At 41.2% G+C, this 13252-nt stretch overlaps 2 protein-coding genes across 3 annotated transcripts in view; both read right to left on the bottom strand.

The window, feature by feature from the left end:
• Positions 1-13252, bottom strand: part of LOC148572527 (nudix hydrolase 14, chloroplastic-like) — a 150895-nt gene that overhangs the window by 86357 nt on the left and 51286 nt on the right. The window lies entirely within an intron of this gene.
• On the bottom strand, positions 8343-10941 carry LOC107633765 (uncharacterized). Its single transcript, XM_016337365.1, has 5 exons — positions 10772-10941; positions 9503-9832; positions 8920-9460; positions 8734-8814; positions 8343-8474 (listed from the first exon to the last, which is right to left on the bottom strand). The coding sequence occupies exons 1-5, from the start codon at positions 10939-10941 to the stop codon at positions 8343-8345; spliced, it is 1254 nt and encodes a 417-aa protein (XP_016192851.1).

Below are 13252 nucleotides of genomic sequence, written 5' to 3' on the forward strand. Positions count from 1 at the left end.
TTCTTTCCTTTCCTTAGAGTGGCATAGAAAGGAAGGGATCTTATTGCTGATCCCGCTAGGAACCTGGACAAGGCTGCCAACCTCCCGTTGAGTTGTTGTACTTCTTTGACACAGGTTGGGCTCTTCATGTTGAGTATGGCCTGGCATTTATCCAAATTTGCCTCAATTCGTCTTTGTGTGAGCATAAAACCCAAGAACTTGCATGCTTTTACTGCAAAAGTGCATTTTGCGGGATTGAGGCGCATGTCATGCTTCCTTATGGTGTCGAACACTTGGGCCAGGGCGGACAATAATGTCTCTTCACTTTGTGTCTTTATTAACATGTTGTCTACGTAGACTTCCATGATTTTTCCGATATGATCTGAAAAGACTTTATTCATTAGCCTTTGATACGTAGCTCCCGCATTCTTAAGACCGAAAGGCATTACAATGTAGCAGTAATTTGCTTTTGGCGTCAAAAACGAGGTCTTCTCTTGATATGGTGGATACATGGGGATTTGGTTGTATCCGTAATATGCATCCATAAACGAGAGGTATCTATATCCGGATGAAGCATCTACCAGAGTGTCGATACTTGGGAGTGGTAAGGATCTTTTGGGCAGGCTTTGTTGAGATCGGTGTAGTTGGTGCACATTCGCCATTTCCCATTTGATTTTTTCACCAAGACGACATTAGCTAGCCATAGTGGGTACTTGACTTCTCTTATGAATCCTGCCTCTAGTAGTGCTTGTACCTGTTCTTCTACAGCTTGGGATCATTCTGGCCCAAGTTTTCTTTGTCTCTGTTGTACCGGCCGAGATCCTGGATAGACCGCCAACTTGTGACTCATTAGCTTGGGGTCTATGCCTGGCATGTTTGCAGCTTTCCATGCGAAGAGATCGACATTATCTCGTAAGAACTGTACGAGTAATTCTTTTGCGTCTCCCTTCAGGATCGTGCCGATATTAGTTGTTTTGTCCGAGGTATCCCCGATCTGAACTTTCTCTATTTCTCCTTTGGGTTGTGGACGGAGTTCTTCTCGTCTCTGAATTCCACCGAGCTCAATTGTATGGAACTCTTCTTCTCTGCCTCTGAGGTTTAGACTTTCGTTATAACAGCGGCGTGCCATCTTTTGATCTGCTTTTATTGTAGCTATCCCTTTTGTAGTTGGGAATTTCATGCATAGATGCGGAGTTGAGACTATTGCGCCGAGTTGATTTAGTGTTGTCCGACCTATTAGGGCATTGTAGGCTGAACTCACGTTGACCACGATGCAGTCTATCTTGAGTGTTCTGGATTGGTTCCCTTTTCCAAAGGTTGTATGTAGTGACACGTATCCCAGCGGTTGTACTGGGGTATCTCCCGGTCCGAACAGGTTGTTAGGGTATGCTCTAAGCTCCTTTTCTTCTAAGCCGAGCTTGTCGAAGGTAGTTTTGAATAAGATGTCGGCGGAGCTCCATTGGTCTATTAATGTGCGGTGGAGATTGGCGTTTGCCAGTATGATGGTGATGACCATAGGGTCGTCGTGTCCTGAGATGATGCCGTATGCGTCCTCTTTGGTGAATGTGATTGCAGGAATGTCGGGAGCTTCCTCCTTTCCTTTAACATGATATACTTCTTTGAGATATCTTTTGCGGGATGATTTGGAGGTTCCTCCTCCTGCGAATCCTCCGTGTATCATATGGACATGTCTTTCTGGTGTACGAGGTGATCGCTCGTTTCGTCCGACATCTTCATCCCTTCTTCTCTTTCTTTGATCATCATCTCGGGTGGCCAGAAACCGATCTAATTTTCCTTCTCTTACTAATTTTTCTATGATATTTTTTAAGTCGAAGCATTCGTTTGTGGAATGCCCTCGGACTCAGTGATATTCACAGTATTCGTTCCAATTTTCTCCTCTTCTTTTACCTTTGAGTGGTCGAGCTGGGGGTATCTTTTCCGTATGGCAAACTTCTTTGTAGACATCTACCAGGGATACCCTAAGAGGGGTGTAATTATGATATTTTTTAATTTTCTCCCCTTGTCGATCTTCCTTCTTTTTGGATTCTTTATCTTTGTCTCGGTAGGAGAATCCGAATTTTGAGGTTTCTCCCAACCGAGAGTTTTCTTCCATGTTGATATATTTTTCTGCTCGCTCCTGCACCTCATCCAGAGTTGTGGGATATTTCTTCGATATAGATTGGCTGAAAGGTCCCTCTCGTAGGCCATTGATGAGGCCCATGATGGCGGCCTCTGTTGGCAAGTTTTGTATGTCTAGGCACGTTTTGTTGAATCTCTCCATGTAGTTGCGAAGACTTTCTCGATATCCTTGTTTGATTCCTAGTAGACTGGGGGCGTGTTTGGCCTTATCTTTTTGGATGGAGAATCTGGCCAGGAATTTTTTGGCTAGGTCGTCAAAGCTTGAGATGGACTTGGGAGGTAAGTTGTCAAACCATCTAATTGCTGTCTTTGTAGGGGTCGTTGGAAAAGCTTTGCAGCGAACAGCGTCTGAGGCGTCGGTGAGGTACATTGTGCTTCTGAAGTTGCTGAGGTGATGGTTGGGATCTGTAGTGCCATCATACAGAGTCATGTCTGGGAGTTTGAAGTCCTTAGGGATTTTAGTTTTCATGATGTCCCTAGTGAATGGATCTTGATCTTTGCGTGAATTGTCCTCAGGGGTGGTCCGGGTAGCCTTTGCTTTGAGATCGGCTTCAAGTTGCAGGAGTTTATCTTCCAATTCCCGACGTCGCCTTACCTCTTTTTGTAGATCCTTGCCAACTTCTCGTTGATGCTGGCTTTCTTTTTCAAGTTGCTTTAGACGATCTTGAAGTGCTTCTATTACTCCCAGATGTGATGAGTTTTTGTCTCTGTTAGATTCCGGAGTATCTTTTGGTGTAGCGTCCGCGTTTTTGTGCGGCGTTCTATCCTCTAGATCCGAATCATGGTCGTTGTCATGGTCGTCCGCCATGATGATGGGATGACTTCCAGGTTCCCCGGCAACGGCGCCAATGTTCCGTGGGTTACCTGAAATTGTAGGTCGATCTCGGATGAGATCTTCAGTACTGGTCGGAGATGACGTGTCTGGCTGGCTGGTGGCGGCCGAAGCTGTTGTGTCCGACTTGTTGGACTGGCTGCACTTCTGATCCTTGGTCACCGGAGGGTGGGGGGTACCTGCAAAAGACTCCAATGCTTAAGTTAGCACGGGTATTAAGCAGGTTTATTGTAGAATCAGAGTATGGGTTATACCTGGGTGCTCCAGTATATTTATAGTGGTTGTAGAGTGACCTTTCTAGAAAAGATAAGTTGGTTATCTTATCTTATCTTTATCTTTGAGTTGAGGTCAGCTTATCCTCAAGGGAATTGCCTTTATCTCTATAGGCTTGGATTACCTTTGGATTTGGGTCGTGTTCCTCTATTTGGGCCCTTTATTGGGCTTTCCTGTCGTTTGGCCGACCTCTTTGAGAAGAGGTCGGATAGCCTGACCTGAAGAGGTCGGTCGCTTTGTTACTGAACATCTCAGGTCGGATAGCTCGACCCAGGATGTGAACAGTTACAGATAAGATCAGATAAAATAAAAAGATCAAAACTCTTTTCAACGAAGATTCCGAAACAAAAACTTCGAAAGAATATGACAAGAATTATTTTTTTCGTACCAAGGAAAACTCAAAAAAAATTTTTTTTTACCAAGGGGATTACTTTATTTATTTAAAGGAACATAGGATCAAAGATTGTATGGTGGGATGAATAAGCATAAGTTATAGAAGGCGAAGCAGAAGAACCAAATCGCACAATTAGCTTGCTACAAATTGTAACTCTCACGATTTCAAATCACTTAAGTATTAAGAATTATGTGTTACGCCAAAATAGATTTAAGATCGAATAAAAGGATACATAATTCATGAAGAGATGCATAAATAATGATAATGATAAATATTATTTTTCAAAGAATTAAGGATCGTTGTCATGCGAAACAAGTTCAAAACCAGCTCGAAAGAAAAACTCATGAGTTATAAAGAGAAATATGAGCAACATCAAGGATAAACGTTCCAAATAATTTGAAGTGAATAATCAGGATTATAATCAAGCAGAAATATATATATATATAGGAATGAATATGTGCGGTTGGGAAGAGAGTCGATTCATATCCTAAAAGGGTAGATCTAAGGCAAGGAATTCCAACATAACCAATAAAAGAGAAAACAGTGTACTAAGCTATGCATCACAAACAAGATTACATGTCAAAACGGGTCTAACTTAAAAAAAATTAATTTCTAATGCTCCCAGAACCCGTAAACCGCATCGCTTGTTAAATCTACTTTGTCCATGATAACCCATTAACTTTACCGTACACATAAACCATCAACATTAAGCTGGCCATACTTAATATCAATAGATATGCAATGGTAAGCTAACAGCGTTAATCAAAAGACAGTCATGTGCATAAAGCTCCAATTCTCATCATTTGGACAAGACCTATAACATGACAGACACGCAAAGTATGCCATGAAGTATAGTCAGTTCATTCCCAAGGCTCTAATCAGGATGAACTGCTCTGATACCATAATGTAACACCCTCACTATTAGAAGTTACGCTTCCGGCTGCGCTACTCTGATAGTAAGAAGTATTACGACCACTTTACATACTAAATATTAAAATAGGAGCCTGTGACTCAACACCGTATCGCTAATCACTTTATAAACCGAAAATACATACTTCATCTAAAATAAACAAGCAGGCATAGATTTATATACAAGACTTCTTACATAATATCTTATAATATAATATATATAAAACATACAACTCCTATCCCTCTTACAAAATTGTAATAACAAAGATGAGAGAAGAAAATAATCTAATTAATACAACAACATATAAACCAAACGCAGTATAACTTTTCTTAGTGCTTCTTCATTTGGTTCCTGAAAAGTAAAGCTGTAGGGGGGTAAGAACCTAACCACACGGTCTCACCATGGAGTTTCAAAGTTGTCATAAGAAGACATTTAATAGGAAAACTGTTTTCAAATTCAGTGATTATCATTGCCTTATGAATCTTTTTAAAAAAACCAATAGGTAATCGTTCAAAACCTTTTCAAAGAAACAATGTTTAATCTTTCAGAAATCTGAAACCTTTCCTTTCTTATAAGAAAAACTCAATCAGAAACCAACCACGCAATCAAACAACACAATCATTAATTCAGCACCAAAGTTCAATCTCAAATGTAGCACGCCAGAACAAACACAGGCAAGGCAGACAAGGAAAGCACAAGTAAGCAGCAGTTACAGCAAATAGTTCAAGTAGCAGTTACGAACAGTTTAGCAATTAGGCAAACCAAAACAAGTTCAAACTCAAGCAAAGCATACAAATGCATATGATGCATGCCTGTCTTATGGCTGATGAGGCTCATCTGTCGGTTATCCAGCCAACCCGACAAGTCTGAATTGTACTTAGACTGTCCCCCGACGTGCATCCCCAAGAGTCTATGCATAGCTTTTTCTTAAATAATCAATATTACTCAATGGGGGTAACATTTCCGGGAATTTATGTAGTGCCCAGTCACACACTTACGTCGTAGGGTCAACAGAGTATCGAGTCTTCAACCTGGTACACATGGTGGCAAGCCACGACACTTAATCCAGGGAACCTCGTATCTCAGATATTTCAAATTCATAAGCCATATAAATAATTCATTCATCATTCATCAATATCTGATCCATTCTCAATATCATCATCATTCGTCAATCCATATCCCATTTCCAAATTCATTCAAAAATCATATTTCAAATCAATCCTCGTCATCCTTTTTTTCCGTTTCATTCACTAACAATTCTCAATCCAAAACATAACTTTTTCTTTGATAAATGAAGTAATCTTAAATCATATAATGCTTAAAATTAATCCTTTTAAAATAACTACTTCAAATGAAACTTCTAATTTTATAAAATTTTGGCAGCATCTCCTCTAAAACTCGATTCTGCCACCCTTTTCGGGTCCCGTCCAAACATTTCTCAAACCTTTTCCAAACCTCAATCATTTTCCAAGATTCAGCTAGTTCCAATATCAAATTATTTTCAAAGCGAATCAGTGCCCATAATAAATCTCTTTTTAAAATCAAACCAGCTCAAATACTAAATCATTTATAAAGTCATTTATAAAGTCACTAACTCAAAATTAAACCATTTCCAAAGCCAATTCATTTACATCATCAAAAATAGCTTCAAAACCAAGAAAAGCCATTTTTCATAATAATCAACTAAATAACCTTTCAAACTAATTTCTTTTCAGCAATCACAAACTACTCAAGCAATCAAGCAATCAGTCATTCAGTCCAGCAAACAACCACATTTAGAAGACAATTATAATCACAGGCATATGTTCTCTCACTTTAATATCTATTTATCACAACTCTGTAATATAAATTAGATTTTAAGGAAAACCCCTACCTCAAAAGTTGAACCCATAAACTAAAGGCGTCACAAGAATCATTCTTCTCCGCCCGAATAAACTGCAGCTTCAATCGTAGGTCTGCTCACTTCCGCAATAGCAGAAACGGTTTTAATTGCAACAGGCAATCCCGACAACTCAATCCTAAAAGATAAATATCGCAAAAACCTTAATAACACATGATAAAAAACTAACGGCGAGGGTTCGCAATAAGATATACCTACAGTAAGAGCAAAATGGAACAGCCACAATCCCGAGCTGATCCAGCGGCAGCTTCGACAGCAGCCAGAAACTCCGATGGTCCAACAGCAACCTTAACTTTGATATAAAATCATCGGAACTCAATCCTACAATACTAACAGCTCAGAGCCTCTAATAACTTATATTGGAATATTGATTTCAAAAGTTCTGGAATTAAAAACACTTACCAAGAAGGCAAAGGCGACAAACCCACTTATTCCATATTAACAGCAACAGCAGCAATGGCATTAGAACCAGCAGTAGTAACACCAGCAACATCAACACCAAACAGTAACCGTTTATTCTGGAAAATTAAAAATTAACATGAAATGGATATTAGGTGAAACTAAAACCAACTGACATGGTGAAGGAGGCAAAACAAGTTCAGTCTCACCATGAAAAGCAGCAAACCCTAACGAAGCAGGGGCGGGGCAGAAGGAGTAGTGGTGGTTTTCTGGCGACTAGAGGCAACAACGGCTTCAACCGAAATAGAACAAAATCAGAATCAACGGCAAAAACCTCGGAACAGTAACGACGATAGAGACACGGCGGGATTAGGTTGAACGGCGGCGCTACAGCACAGTAACGACGACACGGTGGTAGCTCGCGAGGTTGACGACAGTAACCCATGGCGCTGACGGTGACAAGGCTAGTCGTAGGCTTCAATTCTTCGTGCGTCTCTCTCTTCACCGCGAGCTCCCTCTCTCCGACGCCTCTTCTCCATGACTGTGGCTCCAAGCCCGCGAACCTCCCACTCGTGAGCCATCTCTCTTCGTCGGCGACCACGATGGCACCGTGGCAGTGGCACGACGGGCTGAATGGTGATGGCGCGGCTCCCTCCCCTCTTCTCCTCCGCTTGCGCCCTCTCTTTCTCTCTTCTCCATCTCTGTGTGTGTGTGTGTGTTAGTGTTTCAGAAAGGGAGAAGGGGTAATAGCGGCTGGGAAAGGAAAATTAGGTTTCTGATTAGGGATTTAGAATTAAGGTTCCAATTTGGGAATTTTGGTTGGGGGTAGTTCAGTCATTTCACTAAAATTAGGAGTAATTGAAAATCAAAAACTAATTTTTAATCCACAAATAATATTTGTAAAAATACTATTTAATTATCAATTTATAAATTATTTTCAAATAAATTCTCTAATTCAATAATTAGAGATAATATAATTAATTTTTTGATTCATAAAAATTAAAATATTAAATTCCATCATCTCAATTCTTTAAATCAATTTATACAAAATTCTTATTATTTTGCAATTACTGAATTTTATAGTTCAAATATAGAAAATTATCCAATAATTATAAAATTAGAGAAAATTTTTAATTTAATTATCAAAACTTGATTTAATTAGCTTTAATTAAATAATTTCTAAAATTAAAGTTGTTAATGAGTAAATAAATTGAAATCAATTTAGAATAAGGCTTTTCAAAAGTTTTGGGTCTTACAGGATCCACCTCAGGTTAATGCCTGGGATCAGCACGAGCATCCAGCTGCGGAGACGCATTTGCCAGGGAATTTCTACTGCCCGCAGCCGTTCGTGGCGGACGACCCCTTTCAGTCATCCACTGTGCATCAGTATATGCCGTATCATAGTACCTACGAGGAGGGTGGTTCATCTCAGGGGGTGGTACACAGGATCTGATTGATTCTATGGATCGAGTTGGTTGGACAAACTTTTCGTCTTTCTTTGATGGCTTAGATCAATTCATTCCTCATCAGGCATCACCACACACACCCACCGACCTAGAACTTGCACTTCGACGCTATGATTCTGAGAGTCACCCCCTGTTGGAGGGAGGAGATCAGCTTCTGTCGATGACACGGTCGGATCCCAGCTCTGCCCGATTGAAGAGAAAATAAAAGAGAAAATAAAAGCACAAACAATGCATGGTATGGCCACGATCCTAAGTGCCAGCAACATGGGGACAATGTCTCCTGGTATGCCTTGGTTGCCTGCAAATACCGCATCACTTTTCTGGACCAGGCTCGACGTCATCCATCTCATTTCGAAGCCTTGTGGAAACAGGTCGGCCCTCCATTGATCGTCACATGTGGGTATTGGGAAGGAGACGTTGTCCTTCATGTGGTGGCCATACCTCCTCGTCGAGCAATGGAGAAAACTCCATCTGATATACTCGGAACACATTTTCAATCTGATACACATCGTCGACATAAGACTGCCAGTCAAGCCTTGCATGGGCACATGCAGCCAGGGCATGAGCACACGGATAGTGCAATGCTTGGAAGTATCCGCAATCACACCTTCGTTGTTAGAGGAAAACCCTGAATCTGGACTGTGCCCCTACAACGGTTATCTCATCGACTGTGAATATCGACGTCGCCCTGTCGTATGATGTGACAAGCATCTGCGTGATTCCCTCCCTGTTGGCAAGTATTGCCTTTTGCAAGAATTGTGAAAATATCTGGCCACATGCAACCTGTGCTTCTGCCTGTTGACCTTTATTGACAAACAATGCATTTAGGCGGTGGTAGGTGGACTTAATAATTGCACAAACTGGAAGATTACGAGTCCCCTTGAGCATGGAGTTGATACACTCAGAAAGATTCATTGTCATGTGACTGTATCGGCGACCCTCATCGCGGTGTTGGAGCCATTTTGGTGGCTCTAACCCTCTAATCCAAGCCATCATTGCCGGGGAGGTGGCGGGATCCTCGACGCTGATTAACTCAAGGTAGTGTTGTGCCTGCTCTTGCGTCTTTGAGTATGCCGCGTTAACAAGGTGCCTTTTGGCTTCCTTGCTCTTGAAGTTTGCTGCAGAGTTAGACGCAATGTGTCGGACACAATAAACATTGTGTTCCCATCTACAACCATCTCACTCCAGCGCAGCCTTTATAGCTGCATGCCTGTCAAAGATAAGTAGAATCCCCAGTTGAGTAGCCACATGTCTCCTTAAGTTGGTCAGAAAGAAGTACCACGCATCTGTGTTCTCCCTTTCCACAAGCGCGAAAGCTATGGGAAGTATGTTGTTGTTTCCATCCTGTGCTATTCCCATCAACAAGGTTCCCGTGTACTTATCATACAAGTGTGTTCCGTCAACCGAGACTAGTGGCTTGCAGTGCTTGAATGCCTTGACACACGATGGGAATGACCATAATACTTGATGAAACATGACACTATTATGGTCAAGCGTGTTGCCAACGTAGTATGGTCGGGTTTGAAGATCAAAAATTGTACTTGTGACGAAAGTGCAAATTTATCACTACAGAATAACGAACGCAAAACAAGTACGCAATCTGACAAAAGTCTCGCGTATGGTCTTACCTGGAATGAAAGTTTGCAACACGTTGAAATATCTCTACAGCTGGGTATATGAATCATCCCAGTCTCCATAGATTCTGGCTATTGCCTTTTGCTTCGCTAGTCAAACCTTCTTGTAAGATGTAAGGTCCCACATCGGTTGGGGAGGGGAACGAAGCATGCCTTATAAGGGTGTGGATACCTCTCCCTAACATGACGCGTTTTGACGAGTGAGTGTGGGGGGTTTCGGCTATCATCCCTATCGTCAAAGGCAAAACCATGAGACTTTGTGTGCCAAAGCGGACAATATCGTGCTAGCGGGTGGTCTAGGCTGTTACAGATGGTATTAAAGCCAGAGCCCGGATCGATGTGCCAGCGAGGGCGCTGGGCTCCGTTAGGGGGTGGATTGTAAGGTCCCACATCGGTTGGGGAGGAGAATGAAGTATGCTTTATAAGGGTGTGGATATCTCTCTCTAGCATGACGCATTTTGACGAGTGAATGTGGGGGCTTCGGTTATCATCCCTATCGTCAAAGGCAAAATCGTGAGGCCTTGTATGCCAAAGCGGACAATATCGACATATCGTGCTAGCGGGTGGTCTGGGCTGTTACATAAGACACCTTGTATCCGTACGCTGACTCCACAGAACCCTACAACACCTTTATGCAAATGGTCGCGTCTACCTAAACCATGGGGAATATATGCTGGCATATGACATTTGAATCAAGTTGATTATGATCTTGCGACGTCGCAGACGCCAAACAACTGTGAGGCCCTTGGTATTTTCAAACTTTCCAAAATCTGGAAGCCCTCGTCTTCGCAACCTTTACCATCCAGCGACATTGGTCACCAAAAAATTTGCATCGACATACATACCGAGTATGATCTAACTCCACTACTTTAAATTTTGCACTTCTACAGATGTTGTAGTTCTTAACAGCAAGCATAACTGCTTCTTTATTCAGGAATTTCAATCCAAGCTCTAGCTCCATTTCACCGGTCAAAGCATAGTTGCTCGGTATGTCCTCCGCGGTAGTCGAGTTCATTGGACCAAGACTTAGGTGCAGATAGTGGTCGGGGGTGCTGCTGGAAAGACCTCCTACCCCTATCACATTTATCGGTTCGACCTGAGTTGGGATAACCCTATCGCCCTCAAGCGGTTGGGTTTCCGGAACAACTTCTGCTTCCTCTCCGCTATCATCCTCAATCTTGTCTTCCTCGACGAGTCAGCCAACCCGTTGGCAATTCCTTCCAGATATGCAACATGGACAGTGGGGGAGGGATGTCGGTGAGGATTTTCTACATTCTGGGCGAGCGTCACGAAGGCATTAAAAGATGGACTGCGAGCCCTACCAATCTCCGAAAATGGAATGGCTTCACCAGGACCAAAAGTTCGCATTTCCTCGCATTTCCTCCACATTATTCGAACTAGATGAGCTACCCCCCACATCTTGGAGCTTCACACAAAGTTCCATACAATAGATTCTTCTAATGCTACGATGATACGAAAACATCATCGACACGTGCTGGTCAGATTTAATATGCATTTTCTGATATGCAAAGGAACTAGCTACCGCAACTAGCATCCTGTAAATCAGGGTACTAATCTCCTTTTTCCCAACCAACCCAGTGTTCATCAGAATAAGATTTTTTAGTTGTTGCAGAGATGATTGTGGGGGAATCATTATCCAAAGTGGGTCATCACACATAAATGTCACCCCTTCGGCTGTGTGCGAAATTTCTCCATTCTGATATATGACCACATAAATGTATTCAGAGGCCATTACCACACCAAAAATTGGTGAAACTAACCTCTATGAAAATGGAATTCACGGAGAGGAAGAGAGGGTAGAAGAAGTGAGAATTGGAATTGTGGCATCAGTTATGTAGGAGAAGGGTTTTTATAGCCTAGTCGTTGTTCCAATTCGTGTGTGGTACACACTGAGTTGACTCATTTCGTGTGCGGTACATTAGAAATGGGGTGTCCATATCGTGTGAAGCCAACCTGACATGTTCACCTCTGGCGTGCCCCCATTTCGCTGCTGCCACGCATGAAATGGGATCTCCATTTCGTGCCTGCTGTACCTGACATGGTGCTCCCATTTCGTGGGCACCTAGCCCGAAATGGTGTTGAAATCCATTTCGTGGCAGCCATACATAAAATGGAGCTGCGCATTTTAAGAACAGTTTCCACCTATGAGCATTTTGGGAATAAATGAATTTTCCATGTGTATATAGGTAAAAAAGCCCAGAAAACCATCTATATATAGAACCTAGATTTTAACTCAAGCTAATGTCAAATATCACTTAACATTTCAAACAAGTAGAATTGTTATATAAAGAAGAAAAATGACCGTGTAATATATGTTGGCGGTTAAAAAGTTAAAATTTGAAGCTTTAGAAAGTGATTTGGGTGAGTTTTGTGAAAAATAGATTAAGTGAAAAATGGTTAAGATGAGAGATTCGGGGTAAGTAAACTTGTGAGGAAAACACTTCTATTAATAACAAATAAGCAATACAAGAACTAATGATGAGAAATAGAGGTGGAGAACAAGTGTTGAGACCTCCACTAATGTCACAAGAGGATGAATGAGTTTTGTTTAAAGTGGACAGTGGTTGATTAATTGCTATCGGGTGTTCTGGTGGAACACCCAAATGCCAATTTTCCTTGTGAAGTTGATGAATAAAATGAAGAACAATGAGAAAAATTTGAGGAGAGGAAAAGATGGATTTTTTGAGCTCCTAAGTTTCAGAAAAAAGTCCTTTAAAGAGGTGATTTGGGGTCTTTTTATAGTGTAAAACCATTTTAAGGAGGGAGTCTATTGTCCAATGGCTATAGTGTGATGTTTGGCCTATTTCTTTTACCCCAAGACTTGTTACTAAATAAGGTAGCTGATAGAAAATATTTTTAGGTGTTTCCATCACTTCAAATCTTTTTAACTAGAAATGGAAGAAGTTGATTTCCACAAGTTAAACTAAAATTCTGTTCTGCTGTGTTCATTCAAAGAGGTGTATGGGTAAAAGGAGTGCTCATGACATGTCACATTAGTGAAGGGACATCTAGTTTGATTTTTTTTTTAACTAGATGACACTCTTTACACTCCAAATCCAACTAATCCACTTCCACTAATTTAATTCCCACTAAAGAGAAATTCAACTCCTCAAGATGTTCTTTTGGGTTCCATCTTTTTATCCAACTTTGACTCTTTTGGGTTCTATCATTTTATCCAATTTTTACCATATTTTACCATATTTTTTATCATCTTTTTATCCACTTCCATTAATTTAGTTTTTTTTTACCATATTTTTTACTATATTTTATCCAACTTTGACTCCTTTTTTATCATATTTTTAGAT

This window comes from Arachis ipaensis, chromosome B3 (genome assembly GCF_059453495.1).
Source record: "Arachis ipaensis isolate K30076 ecotype BB chromosome B3, ASM5945349v1, whole genome shotgun sequence".
Lineage (NCBI taxonomy): Eukaryota > Viridiplantae > Streptophyta > Magnoliopsida > Fabales > Fabaceae > Arachis > Arachis ipaensis.

What these genes read in the sequence shown, in the direction of transcription:
- LOC107633765 (XM_016337365.1), bottom strand. Translation starts at nt 10,941, where the DNA reads ATGAACTCGACTACCGCGGAGGACATACCGAGCAACTATGCTTTGACC. An exon ending in GTGGAGTTAGATCATACTCG is followed by an intron (nt 9,833 to 10,771) that starts GTATGTATGTCG and finishes TTTCGTCACAAG; the next exon opens with TACAATTTTTGATCTTCAAA. An exon ending in CTCCATTGCTCGACGAGGAG is followed by an intron (nt 8,475 to 8,733) that starts GTATGGCCACCA and finishes TCAATCGGGCAG; the next exon opens with AGCTGGGATCCGACCGTGTC.